The sequence below is a fragment of the Apodemus sylvaticus genome, chromosome 17, assembly GCF_947179515.1.
Source record: "Apodemus sylvaticus chromosome 17, mApoSyl1.1, whole genome shotgun sequence".
Classification (NCBI taxonomy): domain Eukaryota; kingdom Metazoa; phylum Chordata; class Mammalia; order Rodentia; family Muridae; genus Apodemus; species Apodemus sylvaticus.
This window is the reverse complement of record NC_067488.1, coordinates 27,063,001-27,086,232: the sequence shown is the minus strand read 5'-3', so window position 1 is coordinate 27,086,232 and position 23,232 is coordinate 27,063,001. Positions and strand designations below refer to the sequence as shown.

Below are 23,232 nucleotides of genomic sequence, written 5' to 3'. Positions count from 1 at the left end.
ATCTTTATCTGAAGGCTGTTAGGAAAAGACTGGCTCCTAAGCATCTAGTGTTAGGATTCTAAGTTACACCCCACAATTACCTGGCAACAGCCAGGTATGTCCCTCCCCATAGTTGCCTGGCAACAGACAGGTAGACCTGGCCTACTATAAAAGGGGCTGCTTGCCCCCTTCTCCCTCTCTCCCTCCCTCTCTCTCTCCTCCTCTCTCCTCTCTCTGTCTCCACTACCCCATTAACTACCATCCTCTGTTCTGAATAAACTCTATTCTATATCATGTCTGTGTGTGTCTGGTCATGGGCCGACCTAGACACCCCTTCCCCACAGCACCATATACCATTCTCTAAGCCTCTTTCTCTTTTTATGAACCCAACATTTGGTGCTGAAACCTGGGAACTACATCTAGGAGGGTATTAAAGCCCATTGCCCACAGTGACACATCTACTCCAACAAGGCCACACCTCCTAATGGTGCTGTTCTCTGGGCCAAGCATATACAAACCATCACACGCTCTTGCCTTTTCTCACACTCTAAGACAATAGCCACAAGCATGCTGGTCGACTCAATGCATCCTAAAATCCCTTGACAATCTCAATGCTGTATTGTCTAGATCTGGTTGCTCTGTGGAACTTTCTGTGGATGATTGTCTTGGTTGTTCTGAGATTGGAAGACCCAGCCACTTTGGGTGGCCCCATTCCCTGCGTTTAGATCCTGCCTTGTGTCAGAGTGGAGGTAAGCTGAGTGGAAGGCATTCACACATTCATCTCTCCGTTCTTGACTCTGTGTGATGTGACTAGTTAAGTTCTTCCTGCCTTCAGTTCCCTGTGGTGATGGGCTGTGACCTGGAGCTATGTGCTAAAAATAAACCCTTCCTCCCCTGGGCTGCTTTTGTCACATTGTTTTATCACAGCAGTGGAAAGGAAACTAGGTCAGTAGGTTTCATAGTCTGGTCTTGTTCTTTAGTCTCTTGAGTCTCTTAAAGTGTGTTCAAACTAGTACATCCGTCTTTCTCACATTCCAAAGCCTGAGGCAGAAAGCCCAGCCTGGACTAAATAAATAAAACTCAAACTTCATCTGGTGGTTTGGTTTGAGAAAATGAGTCATTTACCTGTGAATTTAATTTCCAAACAAGTAACTTCTCCTTTAGCCCACTGGAGGTGTGTAGGGACAATCTGAGCTTCTTAAAAAAACAAAACAAAACAAAAAAATCAGAAACAACAACAAAAAAAACCCAAAAGCCAAAAACCCAGACAGCCATAGTACACGAGTGTTTTCATTTTAATCCCAGGTGGGGTGATATGAAGTTGCTTCGGACGGTGCGCAGCAGCTGACTGTGATTTGCCTCGTGCTCTAGCAGAGGCATGGTTTTGCCAGCTGCAGATAGTTTCTGCAACTGTGTGACATTTGGAATCCTGGCAGCTTTTCAGAGGGTATATAAATGCCAGGGTCCCAAGGGGCAGGGATGAGTGGCTGAGGGTCATTGGTGGGCGGGATTGGTTGTGGTTGTGGTTTGTTAGTGTTGTGCTCAAAGAAGGAATACATTAGATCCGGGATCTCTATATTCTCTCTCCCCCTCTATCCTTTCCCTCCTGTCTAGTGATAGGGCGTGAAACAGTGGGCGGGTGGATAAAAGCTGGGAAAAATGAAAAACAAAGGAGCAGAGTCCACCAGTGACACAGTATTGGCGTGTCACTAACACGCCAATATCAAGATGTTTTTTTAAAGATGTATTTACTTTTTATTTGTATGAGTACACTGCAGCTGTCTTACCACACACTAGAAAAGTGCATCGGATCCCATTACAGATGGTTGCTGGGAAGTGAACTCAGAACCTCAGGAAGAGGCAGTCAGTGCTCTTAACCGCTGAGGCCCCATCAAGATCTTTTGAGACAGTTTATTTGTCTGACACTCATCAACTACACAGGAATTTGATTAAATTTCCCACTGATGTTAAAATGCATTTTCAGAGCACCTATTAAATATATGAAAAAAACTTAAAGTCTTTTGAACTGACTTCTTTAATTCTGTGAGATGAAAACCAGCAAGAGCCCAAGCTCACATAAAATACGGTGCTGAGTGCTGAGATGCATGTTTGAAAGTGTGGCTAGAGAACGTGTGGGAAAACCTACAAGGAAGAGCCCTCAGTTTATCTCTGAGCAGTGAATGTTTTCTTCCTCTTTTTCCTCCCTGGGAAAAAGTTGTCTATACTGAATGTCAGAACAAAACTTTAATTCAAAACTATTTCCTAAGATTGAAATGCTTTAAGTGATGGTGTGGACCATGGCTGATGGCACTTTTTAAACACATATCTCCCTAATCACAGAAACACTTAAAGACAGCTGTCCATTCTTGAGCTCACAGAAGCTTGAAATTGGTTGTGCTGGCAAGACGGTTTCCTTGGTGGGAAAAGTGCCTGCTGCCTACCTTGACGACTTAAATTCAATTCCAAGACTCACCTGGTGGAAAGAGAACTGAACTTTGAAAGCTACCCTCTGACCGACACACACGTATCCATACATGCATGCATACACACAATAAAAATTCTTTAAAATGTTGAGGAACTCAAAGAGCTTCTGAGTGGATTACATTACTGACAGACTACACTGGAGATTGAAAATGAGAAAAAGTAAGTAACTATTTATTAGTTCAGCTTAAATCATAGCAAACTTACTTCAAGTGTGCATATTTTATGAAAATAACTAGCTTTCCCCAAACAAAGGCAATCTGATACAAAGGGTAGCATTGCTCCCAATTTTTGACAGCTGCATTCTCATGCACTTCTGCAATCCATCTGTTGTGACACGCTACTTTGATAGATACATATGAAGAACATGTGGCCTCACAATACATGTGTACAAAAGGGAGAAAAGACTTAATAGTATCTTCAGATCAGTGTGGAGACTTTTTTCCATGACACCATACTAGGCCCACTGTAGATATGTCCATGGGGGTAAGATAGGCCTCATCATTTGCAGGCATCCAGGCTGATAGAGCACCCCATCTTAAATGTTATGAGTTACTCTAGTGGGGAGATTTAAAGGGGTCTTCCCAGAATGGATACCATTAAGTCTATTCACCCTTGGTCAGATGAGTCACAGGACACCATCCTATATGATGGTAGACCTACCATGGTCTATGAAGGACAACAGAAAACAGTTGGCAATTAGACAAATGGATTAACTCCCGGGCTGAAGAGATGGCTCTGTGGTTAAAAGCACTTGCTGTTCTTACAGAGGACCCAAATTCAGTGTGCAGCAGCCACAAACACCTGCAACTCCAATTCAAGGGATCCAATGCCTTCTTCTGGCCTCCAAGGATATTGCACACATATAATACATATAAATATACTCAGGTGCACATACATAGGCATACATAAAATAAATATTTGAAAAAAGACTAGAAGAGGACATTCAAAGTTTCAGGAGTGTTGCAGGAACCATGTTCCACCCCCACCCCCATCCCCCCCACCCCACGGCCCAGACAGCACAGGTCATTGCTCCTGGTTATCCACCAGAACTCGACAGTAAGATCCTACTGCTGAGAACACACACCAGAAGTACTTTGTAGGCTGCTCAGGGAGAAAACTCACCAACAGACTTACCAAGCTGTTGAACATGCGAGCTATGATAAAGACCAGCCTGACAAAGATATGCCTAATGGAGCAACAGTGTTGCAGCTGTTACAGGAATAATAAACAACTTTGTGATTGGGTTTAAGGCCCACTCCACAGATGGAAACTCTCTTAAAGCTGTAAATCTGAACAAGAACCCATGACTAGGGAACTCATATGCCCCAGGAATGAACCTACTGGTATTTTGCTAAAGGAACATAGTATCAAACTATCTTCCAAATATGTATCTCCATAACATTGACTGGCATATCAGTGTTCATCAGAGAAGAGTCTATGTGTAGCAGATGGTCCTTCACACAGAAACTCACAACTGGTCAAGGTGCAGAAATAAATGTCTTTGGAGTGTTCAATCATAAATGGAGCATTTGAAACACACACACACACACACACACACACACACACACACACTTGCATGCCTCACAGAACATTATGGAAGAAGGGGGTGAAAGGTTCTAAGTGTCAGAGGTCAGAGAAGAATGGACCAAAACTGTCTTCTGCATATGACAGGACCAATGCACTCATAAACTCATAACAGCTGTAGTGCCTGTGTAAGACATTATGTATGTGTATCATAAAACTCTCAAAGAAATTTTAAAATATTTTTCTGCACAGCTTCTGTCTTAGTGAGGGTTTCTATTCCTGCATCATGATCAAGAAGCAAATTGGGGAAGAAAGGGTTTTTCAGCTTACACTTCCATACTGCTGTTCATCACCAAAGGAAGTCAGGACAGGAACTCAAGCAGGTCAGAAAGCAGGAGCTGATGCAGAGGCCATGGAGGGATGCTCACTGGCTTGCTTCCCTTGCTCTCTTACAGAACCCAAGACTACCAGCCCAGGGATGGCACCACCCACCCACAAGGGGCCCTCCCCCCCTTGATCACTAATTGAGAAAATGCCCCATAGCTGGATCTCATGGAGGCACTTCCTCACCTGAAGCCCCTTTGTCTGTGTTAACTCCAGCTTGAGTCAAGTTGACACACAACCAGCCAGTGCAGCCTCCCTTGCCCAAGTTTATCAGAATGCTAAGAACTGATATTAATTACATACACATTGGGAAATCTGTTCATTAAACAAGATTTCATTAATATAATTTTTACATTTTATGTGTCAAAAAATCTAAAAAATAAGGTTAGGATTCCTTTTCCATGTTCATGATAAAAATGGTTGTAGATAAATCATTCCCTAGTATTTTATTTCTAATCTTGTTTCATCTTTGAATTTTCCCTGTACACAAACATAACTATGATAATTTTAAGTTTACCCATCCCTTTAAATGTGACTACCAGCTGTGCTGTGGTGGTCCACACCTTTAATCCCACTCCAGAGGCAGAGGAAGTTCAAGGCTAGCGAGGCCTGCAGAGCTAGTTCCAGAACAGCCAGAGCTACACAGTGAGACCCTGGCACAACCCCATCCCTCCCCCAAAGTGACTACCTCTTGATACTTTACACTGATTCTGCTTGCTTTTTGTTTTTGTTTGGGTTTTTTTGTTTGGTTTTTGTTTGTTTTTGTTTTTTTGGTTTTTTCGAGACAGGGTTTCTCTGTGTAGTCCTGGCACTTACTCTGTAGACCAGGCTGGCCTCAAACTCAGAAATCCGCCTGCCTCTGCCTCCCAAGTGCTGGGATTAAAGGCATGTGACACCACTGCCCAGCCATTTTGATTGCTTTAAATTCTGCTGTTATATGTCATCAGTGGTAGTTTAGTGGGGTACACGTGACACTTCTAGCTGTGGGAACTAATTCACTTAATAGTGAGTCTAAATTATGAAATATTGTGTAGTAACCAGGTTTTAGCTAATAATTTAGAGAGGGGATGGAGTTGTGCACTCATGCGCATATAAATCATCTACATGCTCTGTCTACATGAACCCAAAGGGCTAAGCACTGGCCATGGTCAAATCGGAATGGTGGCCCAAGGCTCCCACACGGCGAACTTTTCCGTACACTCCTTAATAAGACACAAGGCTAGAAGAGTTCTAAATGGAAAGCCAAATTATTGTTCATGTGCAGGGACCCACCAAAACCACAGGAGACGAAAAACAAAGGATGCACGAAAAAACTTTGTAATCCACTTTGTAAACCATGGATGGAGCGGATGACCCGGAACTGGCAGATGGCTGTAGAGAGGAGGGACCTGGCAGGAAAAGAGCCATTTTAAGAAGTACCAACTTCACCATCCAGCCAGAATATTGCAGGGAAACCACCAGGGGCTGGAATAAGACAGAGCCTATGCTGTATGCAACCTTTTCTTCTTCAATTTTAAACATTTTTCTTAATTGAGAATTTCATGTGCTTTAATCCTACTCACCCTCCCTCTCCCAACTCTTCCCAGATCTTTGGTATACTAAAGCAGGCTACAAGGATCAAGCCAGTAAGCTGCACCCCGGCCTCTGTCTCAGTTCCTGCCTCCAGGTTCCTGCCTTCTAAGAGTTCCTCACTTGACTTCTCTCAGTGATGGCCTGTGTTGTTACAACTGTCAGGACCATTAGGCCAGGAGTGTACCCATATCAGTCACTAATTAAGAAAAAGGCCCACAGTCCTGCCCACATCACAGGCCAATCTCGTGGAGGCATTTTCTCAGCTGAGGTTCCCTCTTCCCAAGTGACTCTAGGCTTGTATCGAGTTGACATAAAACTAGTCAGTGCAGAGACAATGAACATCCCTGGCCTAATTTGGACATTTTCCTGCAAATTTGGAATTAGGACAAAATTTTGAAGTTTGTTGAAAAAGCACAGGAAAGCGGGGTTTTTGAAAAGCACAGGTGTATTTAATATTAAAAGAGAAGTCCCAGGAAATTACGACACTCTCTACAGCAACTTGATCAACACCACGGTTTATTTGTAAACATGTTATTTGTGTCAATAATCAAACTGACAACTTTATACAATTTCCTTGGATAATATTAATATCATAACAGAAAACAATCCACTGTACTGAGTTACAGTTTTGGTACTTTAAAATCCTTTAATACAAAGTGTATTTGAAACACTGAACATAAAACATAAATGAGAATAGCAGAGAAAACAAACGACTCAGTAAGGGAAATCACTTCCCTCAAACAAATACAAAACCATCTGGTTACATAAGTTAAACAAGAAAGGCTCTAAGGCAGTGGCTCTCAGCCTTCCTAATGCTGAGACCCTTTAATACAGCTCCTCATGCTGTAGTGATCCCCTAACCATAAGATTATTTTTTACTACTTCGTAACTGTTGTTTTGCTGTTATGAATCATAACAAATATCTGATATGCAGGACATCTGACATCTGACCCCTGTGAAGGTTAATTTGAGCCCCCCAAAGGGGTTGCAACCCACAGGTTAAGAACGGCTGTAAGGGATCCAAGAGATCCAATGACCCTAACTTCTTAAGTGATATAAAGTTGCATTTCTTTAGATACATCTGTGAGGTGAACTAGACCTTTACTAAACTGTATGCCCTTTTTGATATTTAGTAGCTCTTTCTTCCCCTTGGTTTCTAACTGTCGTCCATGGTTCAAGCTATAGTACATGGTGAGAGGGAAGGAGAGGGCGGTGCAAAGTCACAAAATAACTGGACACAGCTTTCATCAATCTTCTTTGGCAAAGAACAAAGTCCATAGTTATTTATTTTTTATCAACTTAACAAAGGCCTCTCTGCTTGCGCTAACATGAGTGGAAGGAACCAGGCAGTCATAAAGCAAAGCACAAACACACATCATCCTCTCTAAAATGCAAAGGGTCCCTCAGAAGACAGGAACTTTGGCTGGGATTCTGATGGTCTCATTCTTCTTACTAAACAAAAATCCAGAGAGATGTAAAGTGTTTTCTTTTTTTTTTTTTTTTTTAAGTACTGTCCCTGAAGTTCATGATCACGATTAGGTTCTATTTCTTTCTTCTTCAGTGTTTTATAGCAGCAAATCACTTCCATATTTTAGGCTATAAACTTAGCAATAACTGGACTGCTGTAACTACAACTGTTCAATTCTTTATTAGTGTACATGTCATTAGAGTTGGCATTCGACTAGCACATGAGATTAAAGAGCCCTGATCAAAAGAAATACGTACAACTTTCAGTTGAAACTGTGAAAGTTACATACACATATAACTAACAGCACTAGGAATGTACTGTATCAGTAATTGGAAAAATAAATGAGTAGTTCACAGTCATAGAAATTATTTCAATATTACCATGTACTTTTCCTTTTACAGACAAACGTGACAGACATACAGTTCTACTTTACACAAGACAAAGTAGAGAACTAAACATGACTTCATTTACCCCAAACACAGCACTAACTGTGCCACTGGAAACCTGGTCCAAAATAGTCAATTCTACAGAGAGGCCATGGTATTAAATGCATGGCCACTTTAACGATTTCAAGAAAGGCATTTACTTGCAGAAATCTGTTAATTATACAAATATCAGTTGTATAAAGAACAAAAGCCATCAGTGAAACTGTTAGGCTTAAATGTTCTCAGTTGGTGTAATGCTTGAGTGTTTCAGGTATGTCGACTGACCAGTTCGGCTAAGGGAGCTCAACCAACCACACAAACCTCCAGGAAGGTGGCCTGGAGAGTCTGAGTGTGGTTCCGCACCTTCTGCACTTGAGATACTAAAAGACCCAATGCCCAAAGCACACGTGAAGCCAGTGAGCGCTTCTCCATCTCCCCCAGAGCTGTGGGCCGGTTTAGGTCCAGATGCCGCGTCCGAGGAATCATTTTTACCAAAGACACAGCCCTGAGGCTGCTGCCTTGCAATTCCAACCTCAATGACAGTCCTTAGTTAAATCATCAAGGTCAATTACCCTAACAGTTCATAGGTAAAGCTACAAGACAAAATGAGACATGCAACAGCCTCAACTACAAGTGGAAAATAAATTCTATTTTTCCATAAAGACTCTATGAAAATATAAAGCCCAAGGAGAGTGACAATGGAATCCACATACAAACATCATTTAAAAATATAATGTTTTCCAAAGCTCTCTTAAGATGTCAATGAATCTTCTAAATCCAGGTTAGGTTACATAACTATGCTCACTGACATAGCCTCAATCATGTTCACGTGGGATCCATAATTTAATGACGTCCACAGCAACCTTAAGGCCCTGGTCCATACCCCTCACTGCTGGATGCTCGCCACTTCTAAGCGTGACTACCTCAAAGAACCAGAAGCTTTTTGGAGGAAGAGTACATCTCCTCCTGTGATCCCCTCACTGTAGGTAACAAAATATAAAATTAATCCAGGTTTATGTCTGAGAAACTTACATATAAAACTACCACTGCAATATCCATAGTGACTGTTTATAACACTAACAGTCGTCTGCAGCCTAAGAGTCTGTCCCTAGTTTTATAAAGGAATGCAGATTGTCTCAAGTACAGTGCTGGCTGCTGAGAAGTGCTCTGCTGCAGGAAGATGTGTAACGACAGGCCTCTGGCTTCAGAAAACACGAGCACATTCCAAGCGTTTCCTACCAGTGGAGCGTGCCCTGCACCAAGGCAGCTGGAAGCTTAGTGGCCGACACTGAAGCCAGCCTTAAGAAAGAAAAAGGCAGACAGTGTGAGCAATCAACGCTGTAATCCGATTACTGCAGATGGAGACTAGCCAGGAGCAGGGACGAAGGCGAGCGTCCGCTCCACTCCGACAAGACGCCATCTTTAAACATTAAGTTTTTGGCAGGAAGTGGAACTCCCATGTCAGCGCAGGACGACTGTGAAAGCACACTTGAGAAGCCGGGCTCCGCGTGAAGATCCAGAGGAGCAGCACCTTCCTAAAGGCCAAGAACAGGAAACTATCTCACATGGACTTGCAGCTAAGAAAGAGGCCCGATGAACCCAACAGCCCAGGAGATGTACGCAGCTCTATGGGAGGCCGCGAGAAACAGGTGCAAACTGACAAGCACTGGCAACAAGTGCTTTGAAAACAACAGACCTACCATGCGCAGTCCCCACTCGCTCCCAGCCTTCCCCTCCAGCTCCTCTGGGTAAACAGAACAATGAGATCCAGCCTTGACTTGTTCCTACTACTCCCTCACTATTTCTCTTTCGCTTAATTCATCAAGTTTTACAAATCTATCTCCAGAGTACATCTCAACAGTTCTGCATCAATATAGCCACGGTTAGTGGATTCCAAAGTACAATATAGTACTGAGAGGTTCAGAACTTCACCATCGGTTCACTCACCTAGTATACTGTTGTACTGTTGTGATGTACAGGCATGATGGTCCGTGGACATAAACAACCCCTTAGTGGGTGTGCGTGCACACTTCAGTTGTTTTCCAGTGAAAAGTGCTCAGTGACAACATGTCTTCCCCAGGCAATTACCAGGGCACCTGGCTGCCCCTGCCCTGCCCTGCCCTGCCCCGCCCTGTCCGGTCCCACGCGTCTCCAACACTAACACACAATTTAAAGGACTTCATCAGAAACAATTTCTCCCCTTCTCCAGCCTTCAGCCATGTCTCTTGGCATTTGGTGCATACACGAGTGCTTCCCCATGCTCAGGAAGACCCCGCCCTCCTCAACCTTACCTGGTGTCACTTCCTTTTTTTCAGGATGTTTCTACCATCTTGGCTACCTTTTGCTCCTGTGTGCCCAGTGCTTTCCTGATGCTAACGCATGTCTTGTCTGTCTGCAATATTCTGTTCCACCCTATAGGCTTCTGTTCTGTTCTATAGGCTTCAGTTTATATATTAGTCTTTTAAGTCAGGGCTTCCTTCAGACCCCATCAGAGCACAGCTCCCTCAAAGCAGGTGAAATCTTACAAACATTAATGTGTGCCCAGTCTCACACAGGGTCACATGCTCCACTAATGGCTTCCACATCAGTTTCCTTGGCACTTGGTAAAGGGACTGGCATAGGGTAGACTCAGGTATTTATTGAATGAATGAGTTAAGTGAATAAATGAATGAAAAATTCTAAAAAGAGACTTCATTATGTTGAATTAGATATTCTGAACAGAAATCTTCTATTCTCTAAGTTTATTTATGAATCTACAAGTCTAGAACATTCTCTCTCCACACAACTGCCTGGCAATGAGGCAGAGCTGCCAGCACCAGCACACTAGCACTAGCATGCAGGACGCATGACATGTAACACATGGTCAAGCCTGCTCTGCTGAATGAACCCTGGCACAAAACACAGAGGCCAGGCCCTGCCTAGGAAGGCCTGGCCAGCAACACGTAAGTCAGTTAACACCGGGAATCAGGCTCACTGCAGATCTTGCTACTGGGAGATGTGAAGTCAATCAAGAAGGGTTTTCACGTATTATAAAGGCCTACACAAGCACCATCTGCACTGTTTTGGATTATGTTACCTGGAATGAATGAACAAAGTTCAGGACTTGCAGGGAGAGTTTTCTACTGGAATGCAAGAGACTCTGAAGGCTGAAAAAAAAAGGGAGAGAAAACAAATTTTAACCAAATATAATGGTAAAAAGTAAAACCATTACAAGTTAAATTTTATCAATTTAAATAACTTATGTATGAATATATAACCTAATACAACACAAAATTCTTAAGTAATTAAAATGCTTTGTATCAACAAAATTTTATTCTCTTTTTAATAGGAACTTGAATATAAAATATCATACTTTAAATCTAAATTAAAATGTAAGTTTATGTGGTAGTTTGCATGCAAATGGCCCCACAGACTCTTATATTTGATGCTTAATCACTAAGGTGTGGCATTATCCTAAAGGATGAGAAGGACGAGGAAGCACAGCCTTGTTAGAGGACCCGTGTCCCTGGGGACCGGTGTCCCTGGGCACGGGCTGAGGTTCCAAAAGCCTGCGCCTGGCCCAGCTGTGCTTACTCCCCCACAACCCGTACCTGCGATCAGGATGTGGCTTTCAACTCCTTTCCCAGCGCTATGGCTACTGCCGTGCTCCCTGACATGACAGTGACATAAGTGACAGACTAAGCCTCTGACACTGGAAGCAGGCCCCCAGTTAAATGCTTTCTTTTATAAGATTTGCCTTGAGCATGGTGTCTCTTCACAGCAATAGAATAGTGACCAAGACAGAAGTTGGTACTAGGGAAGTCAGTTTATATAGCCAAAATTGAAGTTATTTTTTCCAAAAGATTCTATTTATAAACTGTTAATATATACAAATATAAAACAAGGTGCTGAACATACCTGACAGGTTTGACATAACCTACCATACACAACTTTCCAGATATGTGAATTAAGTACAAATCAGAGTGACAATCTTTGAAGTTTCAGAACAGTTATACTTTTTTTTTTTTTTTTTTTTGGTTTTCGAGACAGGTTTTCTCTGTATAGCCCTGGCTGTCCTGGAACTCACTCTGTAGACCAGGCTGTCCTGGAACTCAGAAATCTGCCTGCCTCTGCCTCCCAAGTGCTAGGATTATAGGCGTGTACCACCACTGCCTGGCATAGTTACACTTTTTAAAAATACGATTATTGTTGGAAATTTTCATATATTTCTGATTATTCTCGACCGACACGTCTTTCATCTTCTTCCCATCTTCCCCTGCCCAACCCCTGTCCTTACTGGTTTCTTTCCCAAGCTCATGACTTTGGTGATCCATTTAACTAAGGCCATCTGTGTCACCACTGGACTTTAACTATGCACTGGATCCTGGGTGGTGGTACAGTGTCACCAGTGGGTTTACAACTGAAGGCAACAGTGAAGAGTGGGGCCCCCACATCCCCTCATCCATCAGTGCTCGAGTGCTGACGGGTTGGCCATCTTTCTGCAGAAACAGTACAGGCATCCACAGAGCGTTCTGTTATTTGTGATTACAATAGCGGGTCTGGCCCAGGAAGCTGGTATTTTATATTCAGCCTCCTTTTTTCAACAGTCCCTGAACCTTCAGAGCATCCCTGTTATTATAAATCTGGTCAAGCCCATGGCAGTGGAAAGCATAGGCCTTAAGGAGCAGTGATGTTTGGCAAACTGACACAGTGTCGAGATACTCTATAAACATTATGCTTACACCCACAGACATATGCTGTTCCTAGCCTTAAAATCACAGAAGCGTCTCTTTCTAGGGAAAAGCAGTGCATGCCAAGATTCCTGGCTGCAGCGAATGCAAAGGAGCAACACCTGAGTCTCAGACCTAACTTGGTGTTTAGACTTTTAGTCATACATATTCCAGAGAATGGTTGTGGAGATTATCAGTTGAATATGCTTTCCTATACAAGCTTTATTAAGCCAAATAATTTACCTGCTGTCCAACTTTGTTTTCCTAAGTTTAAAAGACAGTCTGTGGGTATCTCTCCTCCAAACTACCCTCTGCGACAATGGGCTCAGGGAGTCTTCCCTGCACTGCCTCTCTGCAGCCACTCCCAAAGGACTGGAGCTGCCATGGGGCCAAACCTGCCTGTCATCTCTGGGAAGCACAGCATGTGTTACAAAAGTATACAAGGTGGAGAATGTTTACAAAGTCACCAAAACATAACTTTAACTTGTGATAAACATTTGAGTGTATATAGTACTCTTGTATAGAGAAATTTTCCAGACTTTTTCTGAGTGTCTTACTATGTGCCCCTGGCTGGCCTAGAACTATGTAAACCAGGCTGGCCTTCAATTCACAGAGAACTTCCTGTCTCTGTCTGTGGAGTGCTGAGATTAAAGGTGACGTTTATGTATTCAAATAGGTTCATGCTTTATAAGCATACCTAGTTCCCCACTTTCATCATGTCTGACTACAAGCAAACTTACAAAAGCTTGAACCACAAATGTTTGCTTTTGAGAAACTTCTAATCTAATGAAATTAAGTTTACACACACATACGCTCCTTAAACTTAAAAACTCTTAAACTTAAAAACTTTTTCTTTATTCGGTCATCCAATATATAAGGCAATTGCTGTGTTCACATGTGAATTAACAAAGAAACGCACTAGGACGATGTTAGTAACAGCTTCAAACTGATGAAGGACGAAAGCCTTACCTCTCTTTCCTGCACAGACCATGTGTAGCTATTTTCTGACAAACTTTCCGGTTTAATTCAGAACTGAACAAAGGAATTCCAAAACACAGCTCAAGAGGAACCCAATCTGCTTCTGCTGTGGCCCCTACAAAGGACACAAATAGCTTGAACTTACATACTCTGTATGAGCAGCAAGCTTCCAATCTGAGGTTCCTAGATTCCTCTACTCCTGTGGTACCCACTAGTAAACTCAACAAGGGAGAGAAGAAACCAGGGCCATCAATCTCAAAATAGAAGTGCATGTCTTTTGATTATGCACATGTGTCTGGGGCAAGGATAGCTTTTCATAAAATGTTGCAAATAATCATTTGCTCAAAAAGGATGTAACAAGACATCTGCAAGATGATAAAATAAATCTGGTGTTTATCATATAAACAATGAAATTGAAATCATTACACTCTGGCTATAACTTTATAATGTTTGAATTATTCTAAGCACATAAACCTATTTTCTAGAATAATCACACTGACACAGACCTCCACTGTAGATAATAAGGAAATATATAAACAGCTTAACAGAAAAGTTAAGCCCCAGAAAGTATAAATAAATAATGAATAAATAAATAAATAAAGGATAAATAAATAAAGTTGCAAAGAATTAACATCTTACCAAAGTTTTGTTTTGCCGCCAAATCTGTAGTTGCTTCCTCGATGACCATTTCAAACGACTCTGTACTCCCATTTACATCTGAACTAGAAGCCAAATCAGGCTCACCTGATAATTTAATATAAAACACTATGAGAATTCTACTACTCAGCAGAAACGTCAATTAAATCTTAGTACAAAGAGGACTTCAAGAAACAATAATAATGAAATAAAAATCTCAAAATCAATCAAATAATAAGAAAGTAAAATTAAAAGAAGAAAGCTGCATAGCTATGGTGCTTACTCTCTCTCCCTTCTCGCCATGGCAAAGAGGCTAATGCTCATCTAATGCTTAAACAACTGACATCTGACATCTGTCTCCACATCAGTTTGTGAACATGAGAGGGTGTGACTGACGCCCACCAATGCTATGTGTGTAAAATCAAAATCAACCATGACCTAAAAACTCCAAACTCATGAGGCAGAACACAAGTTTAGACACCCATTTCCATCATTCCAAAAGCCATCCCTGTAAGGGTAAAATTTTGAGTATTCTTCAGAGTTCTTTTTGAATCCCTCCATCTTTCGGCAACATGAGATCCCTAGCCACCCTCTGTACTCATCTATTTACCAATAACTCCTTCCTTTTGGCTATTTTCTGCTTTCTAATCCCTTTGCGAGTGAGTGAGTGAGTGAGCGAGTAAGCGAGTGAGCAAGCAATCACCTTGACTAATTTCTCACTTTTCGAAGCTCAGTTCAAACTGTGCCTTCTTTAAGAGGTAATACCTGTGGCGCCTAGGTTAAGATAGGACTTCTATCTCCATGTTTCTCTAAGTAGTGCACAGTGCAGGCAGACTGACTTATCTTCCCTACTGAGGTTTTACTCTTTGAACTGAAATTGGACTTAAGTATTTAATTGATTCTAGGACTTTTTTAAAAAAGATTTATTTATTATTATATGTAAAGTACACTGTAGCTGTCTTTAGACACCCCAGAAGAGGACATCAGATCTCATTACGGATGGTTGTGAGCCATCATGTGGTTGCTGGGATTTGAACTCAGGACCTTTGGAAGAGTATTTAGTGCTCTTAACTGCTGAGCCATCTCACCAGCCCTGCTTCTAGGACTTAAAACAGTTATTTGTTGTTTAAATGTTTGTGGAATAAAATGACGTAAAAAGTGAACTGTAGTACAGCCAAACCTGAAAGGGAGCGAACCCAATCCAGTGGGTGACTACTTATATTTTGTCAGGATTTCAAACTAAAAGAAGAATTATGGAATGCAACCAATGACAGACACTTGACACTTTCAGAATCAGTGGAAGAGAGTTGACACCACCGTAAAAAAAAGCTATCTATATACACATCATCTTGTCAGAGCAGAAATAATCATTGTGTAAGAGCTGATCTGACTGTGAACACTAGAGGCAGAAGGCAGGCTACACGGGAAATGGCTGCACTGTGAGTTTTTAGGTATCAAGGTCCTGACTAAACTGAGAGTTAAAGAAGATGAGGGGCTAGAGAGAGGGGAAGTGAACCAGGTGCATGTGCACAAGAAAAATGCCAACTACTAGGCTTGTGTTGGAGTCCCAGCATCTACACAGAGATTCATAATCGTTACCAACACAATTCCACAGGAACCAATGCCTCTTCTGGCTCTATACACCTGGCTATAGTGCATACACACATGCACACATAGAATAAAATAATTTGTTTTTAAAAGGAAAGAAGAGGGAGGGAAAGAAATGAATATGAAAGTTACTTCCAAAGTCTAATTTGTGGAATCTGTAAACTAGTCAGTATGTCTATTTTGGGATGTTTTATAAAATGACATGGGTTTTGAAATTATACTCCCTAACGCTATTTTGATTCAAAGCCTATGAACACAGATGCAATGGTGAAATGCTGAGCAGACAGCAGTTGTGTACCTGACCCAGGGTCATATAGTCTTAGCCCTTCTGTGAAAACTATTAAGTCACTCAGCAGGCCAATGAAGCTTTGCGTGGTGCACACACAGAGGCTGCTTTGCGTGGTGTACACACACACACACACACAGGCTGTGCTAAGCTCAAACCAGCTATCCTAACCAGAGACCCGTCAGTGACTGACCTCTCTCATCAGAAGCGTCGCTGAGCTTTCTACTTGCAAGCTGGCTAGAAGCATTCAACATGGTGACATAGCCGCAGAAATGCTGCAAGTCCACTTTGCTCCTCAGAATCTGCAATGCTTTATGAACACCCATACTGGTGCGGGTAAACTCTGGGAACAAACCACACCACATTAATGAAGTCTTATCATATAACACAATACCAAAAACTAATGCACACTTTACTATTTTTAAAATACTTTTACACATTAAGGCTAATCCCAATGAAGAAATGTAAGAGGATAGCTGCTTTTTATGGATAGCTCCACACAAGCGCTCACTAATCAGTTCTTGAGATTTTGTAAAACTTAAGATCCTGACAACAGTATCTGCCATCTTCAGGAGAAGAGACATTTTGTCCTTAGCATTTAGAGATTTAAAGGAGAGAACAAAGCTATTTCACTCACACATGCACACACATAAGGAAATACAAAGCTATTTCACTCACACATGCACACACATAAGGAAATACATGCATCACAAGTATTGCCTTGAGTGCTATGAAAAAGAATGTGTTAAACTTTGTAAACAGAAATTCTTCTGATGGTCTGTCTTCTTGCTCATTCTTCAAACAGACCAACAGTCAAGGAAAACAACTAAAAGCAGGCACTCGCTTCATTTCTAATGCATACCAGTATTCTTTAAAAGGTTAGAACTAGTTGTCTAACAGTTCACTGGCAGAAAACTCACACAATGAAAACTACCTTCAGCCAACTCTTTTTATGGCAAAATGGTACAACCACAGAATTTAAAAATGTTACAGACTCACTCCCTGACATTTCCACCAATCACTGACGGAATAAGGATAAAGTCAAATGGACAGAATTCAAATGTACCTCCTTGCAGCTCTGCTTCATCAAATGGAAAGGGTATATGGACAGTCTCTCCTACCCCATGCAAACCATGTCCCTACAAACAGAAGAAATGCAAGTGGCACGGTGAGTGAGAAGCAACAGTTCCAATAACTGAAAACAGCACGGAAGGATGGGCCACGTCATGGCACACCCTATGATACTCCGTCAAATGCCCTTGGCAATTTTGCTTTTCTTTTTCATCAAGGAATGACAAATGTTTATTAATTCTTGAACAATATTTTTCAAATTGAACATATGATAAGAAAAAAAAATAAGAAGGCTGACTAATTCATAGGCACACCAGACAGGCCTGATCCAAGTGAGGACTGATTCTCATAGCTAGCCATAGTTCTGAGAAAAAAGGAAGTTAAATAACCTGACTGGGATGCAAAACTCAAACTCCTACAACAAAAGGGTACGCTTTCAAAGTTACTTGCTAATAATTACATATACCAGAAACAACCAAAATGCCACACAACACAGGAATGGTTAATAAATTATGATATATATTTTCAGTTCATCTGCAAAAAAAGGAGGACCTCTCTCTAATCACAATTGGCTCTCTAATCAACTAAAAAAAAGTACAGCGAACATCAAACTTGCATCTGCGAAAGGACACAACTGAAGCTAAAATAAATAACGTATCTGAAAGACAAGGGTTGGCAACTGAGTAGAGAATTAAAATGAAAGAGACTGTTCTTAGCAGCTTTACCTCTGAACTACATGAATGTACTATTAATTTAAAACTCACTTCCTCTGTAGGGCTCTGTTTGTGTCCTGTCCACACCCTCTCATCCCATCTCCAGAACTTCTTTTTGAGTTGTTGGCTAATGCCACAGACCCCCAAACATAATGGGCTTACCCTCCAGAACTGACAGTGACCCTGCTGCTGAAGACAGCACAGCGCTTACGTGAATCACAGAGCACTGGGAAAGCCAGTAGGCACAAACCTGGAAGCTTCAGCTCCATGGGCTAGCTTTCACAGGGTGGGAAAGCGCAATGTGACAAAACTAAAACAATCACTCATCCCTCGCCCAGATATGAGCCCTGTGAGCTACAGTGCCAACCTGCTGGCAATGTGCCCCAGACACTGCAGGGTGGAGGCAGCCATTCTCTCACCGGAGTTAAGGCCTGCTGCATGAAACACAACCTGTATTTGGTATTGTTAATGTGGCCAACAAGGTCCCAGTCCTATGTGCTAAATGGCCATAGTATTACAATAACGCCTAATGACTTATGCTGCATCTACAGACGGATCAGTGCAGACTACAATAGATGGCGACTTGCAATGTAGACTCTCAACTGGCTAGTGTGAGAAAATAAGAGACTCTGGAGTGCTCAGTCCTAAGTGGGACACACAGATTACACCCTTCCCCTCAAAGCCCAGGGAGAAGCATTCAGGAAGAGCTAGGGGTGGTGAATGACTTCAAGAAAATAGTGTTTCCTGATACATATGAAGTCACAGCAATCGTGGCAGCAGGCCTAAGACCTAATCTAACTTTAGGAAGACAAAATCCCAGCATGAGGAAGGAAAGTGGGTAAGAAGTGCCATCCCTAGCTGAAGAGCGATCGGCATTTACCAGCCACTAAGGAGAGTTAGTTCTCTAATGGTGTGACACCTAGTATACTGGCCATAACCCAGAGCAGGCCCCATGCCTGAGAGTAGCTGGGCAACACAGCTGGACTTCATGGGTTTGAGAGAAAAAGAGAGAAGAGACAAAGGAGAAACGAATATGAAGTTTGGTGGGTAGGAAGGTAGGTGGATCTAGGAGGAATTGGGGGAGGAAATACTGAAATGAGAGTCTCAACGAATAAAAGTATTACTTTAAAACCCTCATTCCCTCACATTACAAATTATTCATCTATCACATTCAATTAATATTCATTTAAATTTGTTTGTTGCAAATTTTTCTTTAGTTCCCAAATACAGTTTAAGTTTACAGTGGTATAAGAACAAAAATCATAAATAATTTAATGTTCACATATAACCAGTATGATTATAATGGAGAATTTAAGTAAATATTGAGGATATATGCATTTTGTCCTTTAAAGGAGACCTGTTACTCAAACTCAAGAAATACTAATGCAGTTAGGTATGTGTGTTGGTTTGTTTTTATTATCAACTTGATACAACATAAAGTCACCCAGAAAGAGGATGCCTCAGGTGAAGGGCTGCCCCCATCACACTGTCACACTGGGGCGCTATCTCCATTGCTAACTGATATAGGCAGGCCTAGCCCACTGTGGGTGGCTGGGCTGTGGAAGAGAGCTTGCCAAGATTTGCTGAGTATCAGACAGTGAGCAAGCCAGTCCTCAAGTTCCGCAATGGTTCTTGCTCAAGTTCTTGCCCTGCCTTTCCTCAATAACGGACTGTGACCTAGAAGTGTCAACCACATTAACTCTGCCTCCCCCACGCTGCTTCTGGTCAGCGTGTTTATCACGGGCACAAAAAAGCAAGCTAAAACAAGCGAACACACATGTAATCACAGCATAGAAAAGACGTTCACATCAAGTTCAAGGCCAGCCTGAGCTGGGTAAGACCCTGCCTCAATATTAACACAAAAAGAGTCAGAGACGGGGTAAGTGGGGGAGGGAAAGCCTACAGAGATGAAGGGAAAGAGAACGGCTACATCTAAGAAGTCACTTGCAATCACACTAAGCATGAAATCATACCCACTAAGACGGTTTATAATGTATTTCTGCAGATGTCTCTTCTATTCCAGATATTTATAATTTAATCTAATACTAATTATAAATAAAAAATGTGGTTTTATTAAAAGTCTGAATTGTAGTATTTTTCAAATTCTAACAAGGGAAGTTTTCCCACAAAGGAGGTGTGTTCCTAGCAAGAATACAGCTTGTGAACAAAGGTGTCATGCTGAGTTACATCATGTGATGACTCACAGCAGCAGCTTGACAGGATTTAGGAGACAAACTTCTGAGCATGTCAGGAGGGAATCCCGCGGTTGAGGTTAACTGGTGGGAGGGCCCACCCTACCTGGGAGGTCACATCCCATGAGAACAAGCCACACCTCCTGCTTCCTGACTACTGGAAAAGTGATCAGGAGTGTCCGGCTCCTACACCTCCTCTCTGTGATGGACTTTTTCAAGCTGTGAACCAAAACAAACCTCTTCCATCAGCTGCTTCAGCCAGCCATTTTGCTTTAACAGATAGGAAAGTAACCAATGCCTCTATCTTTTCTGATGCCAATTTTATGATACCACCACCACAACAACAACAATGAAATGCCAATTATTTCTCCTCACTCACTGAATAGTATGTGTAAATGGACCTAGGCAATCACTCAAGGGAGTGAGTGGTCAATTTACAACAGTGACGAGAGGAAGCAGTGCTCCTGGCTCTCACAGCCCGTCATGACCACACATCCGTCCTCACAGCCTGGCCCTGGGTCAGGCACAGTGTAAAGCATTTTATGCCAATTATCCATCTTCGCCAATTTCTTCAACAACCTGAGAAAGACGCTGGTTTCTGTTATCACCAACTGACAGCTACAGACACTGAAATTCAAAGAGGTCACTTATCTTGTCCAAGATAGCCATGAGTAGAGAAAGCAAGATGCGAGTCTGGGCAGTCTGACTGGAGTGTGTCCAGCACACGCCGTGCCTGTCACCTCCTATCACTACGTGTGCCACATACTGTCCCTAACTGCATCCTCTCAAGGGTTCAACTACCACCTATTTGCCAAGGCCTCAGTCACCCGATCTCTGTAGTCTCTCATTTCAATTTCCGAATATTTTCAACTACTTCTCTACTACTTCATAACCAACATGTCCAAACCCTAGCACATTATGAGTCATATATATAAAATGTGCAGAATAAGCTATATGAATGTAGACACAGTAATGTTATTGAGGTTTAGGGGGAATGATATGGTGGAGAGAAAACAGATCAAGTATAGGGGTCACTGCTTAGGGAATAAAAATATTCTAAAGCAGGGTATGCTGACAGCTACACAAATCTGTAAGTTAACTAAAAACTGCTGAATTGTGCAATTTAAACTGCTTAATTGATTTGTGATAAATTACAGATCAATAAAGCTATTTTAAAAACCAGAAACAAATGTTGCATAGTTAACAGTGTGGCTTCTATTCAAATGTGGGCCGGAATTCAGTCCACTTTGCCCTCCTTCCCCGAGACCCAAGTCATAATAACACACCTTTGAAGTAATCAGTTGCATCTGGACAATGTGATATAAGTGACAAAAGCCTAAGTTTAGTTTGTTTCAAAAGAGACAGCCATACCTGAATTAGCACTGCAGAGTGTGTTAAAGCATCGTTCAGCATCGTAAGCACGTTCGAAGTAGGAACGACTCCGGGGTCATGGCCCCAAGAGGTTATAAGTAGCCGGTCATAACCCTATTGGACAGATGAATGACACATGAAATGGCACTTTGAGAGAAGGGGGAATTTAAGAAAGTGACCTAATTCTGCATAGCAATTTGTTTCCCCCCAAAATAGCTCACAGTGCTTGCCCAACATGCATGAGGCCTGAGGTCAATCCCTAACGGACAGAAAGAAACACAAGAGGAGAAAGCCTCACACACATACCTGGAACATATCTGGCAGTTTCCGAAGTCTTGTACCTTTGGACAATAAGAGAGATGGTGGTCCTTGCCCAGTGACATGGTAAATATATAATTTAAACCAGACAGAACTGACTTCTGGGATAGCTGGTCCAATATGCTATAACCACAAAACAGGTAAGATAAAGCTATAATATTTACATAAATAGTCAATTTCATATATGGCCAATATAATCTTCTAAATAGTGAATGCTTCATACATATTTTAACTGCTGTTACCCTTAGGAAGGTAAATGCTAATTAATCCAGTAAAACCGTTTTGTTTTCCCACTGGGACTAAGATACAGCCCTGCACTATTCAGAGACTGAACTTTAAAGTGGACTCCCTAGGCGGAAGTCCGGGTTTCATCCCTGCCACCTTAACAACGCTTCTTAAACTCTGCGCTTCATTTGCTCATCTACCAAAGCACGAAGCAGGATGCACCACCTGACGGCACTGTACGGTTAAAGGGCGGAAAGTGGTGCCTGGCTAATAACTTCCACATGCAGCAGCAGTCATTACTACTTTGTGTTGCTGTTCAAAAGAAAGATAACACCCCCTCCATCCATTTTCCCATTTCTGCAGACAGTTCACAGATTATTTCTACTGGGCAAAAGCACTGAGTTAAATAGAAGGGGCGTAAAGCATGGTACAAAAGGTTTGTTGAAAAGAAAATCGAGGACCATTCTCGTTAACTCAAGACTAGAGCTCTGGCATAGGGATGAGAGAGTCCAGCCAACTGGAGCCCACAGATAGCAGTAACAAATCTGCTGCCTAAATCCCTTCCTCCCAATCCCCAAGCCCTGCACATTCAGGAATCCAGGCAGGACGGACCACTGCACAGCAATATAATCTCCATCCTCTGAAAATAGTACATCATCTTTGCTGGTTATATAAAGACGCATCTCTAATTTATTCTTCGAAAGCAAAAGATCAGTAGTCATTTTGACAAATCCTATGGTTAACTATCAAGCCTGCTACAAAGTCCATCTTTTCTTCTCACCTAACTTAGCATCACAATTATACTTTTTTGAAATATCTGCTATTCTCCTAATTTATCCAAACTTTCATTCTAGACTTCAAAATGTTCTCTTAAAATATTTCACATGAATACATTTTTAATCTAATGTGTCACAAGTCAATCACACTTTATAACTTGAATGTGACAGCATCTTACAAGAGAAAATAGACCTGTTTCCTCAATGAAATGCCACACTGCTATCTGGAGCCTCTAGGTGAGCTCTTACCTGTGGGGTGCAGCTGCTGACTGGCCGGATCTCGTTGGTAAGAGGCGCCATGGAAACAAGCAGAGTGTAGTTTTTGTTTAGAACTCTGCTGCAAGTTGCTGGGTCCAAACCAAGCAGGCTTTCGCAGCGTAAGAGATCCAGAGGGAAACCTGAGTTACAACGAACCACAGGACATAACAGAAAATTGGCCATGTGAAACAAAAATGTTGAAGATGACCTGTTGGTCACTGCCTTAGGACTTATTATTTTTGTCTTTAATTATAA

At 41.9% G+C, this 23,232-nt stretch overlaps 1 protein-coding gene across 1 annotated transcript in view; it reads right to left on the bottom strand.

Moving 5' to 3' along the window:
- Positions 1 to 7,425: 7,425 nt before the first annotated feature.
- The window catches only part of Fam91a1 (family with sequence similarity 91 member A1), a 37,866-nt gene continuing 22,059 nt past the window's right edge, over positions 7,426 to 23,232 (bottom strand). The window contains exons 16-24 of the mRNA XM_052160415.1: positions 22,969 to 23,117; positions 21,707 to 21,841; positions 21,401 to 21,514; positions 17,120 to 17,192; positions 16,247 to 16,396; positions 14,163 to 14,267; positions 13,515 to 13,638; positions 10,913 to 10,982; positions 7,426 to 9,371 (exon numbers count right to left, since the gene is read on the bottom strand). Coding sequence (XP_052016375.1) covers positions 9,186 to 9,371; positions 10,913 to 10,982; positions 13,515 to 13,638; positions 14,163 to 14,267; positions 16,247 to 16,396; positions 17,120 to 17,192; positions 21,401 to 21,514; positions 21,707 to 21,841; positions 22,969 to 23,117 — 1,106 coding nt within the window. The 3' untranslated portion in view covers positions 7,426 to 9,185. The remainder of the gene's footprint in view (positions 9,372 to 10,912; positions 10,983 to 13,514; positions 13,639 to 14,162; positions 14,268 to 16,246; positions 16,397 to 17,119; positions 17,193 to 21,400; positions 21,515 to 21,706; positions 21,842 to 22,968; positions 23,118 to 23,232) is intronic.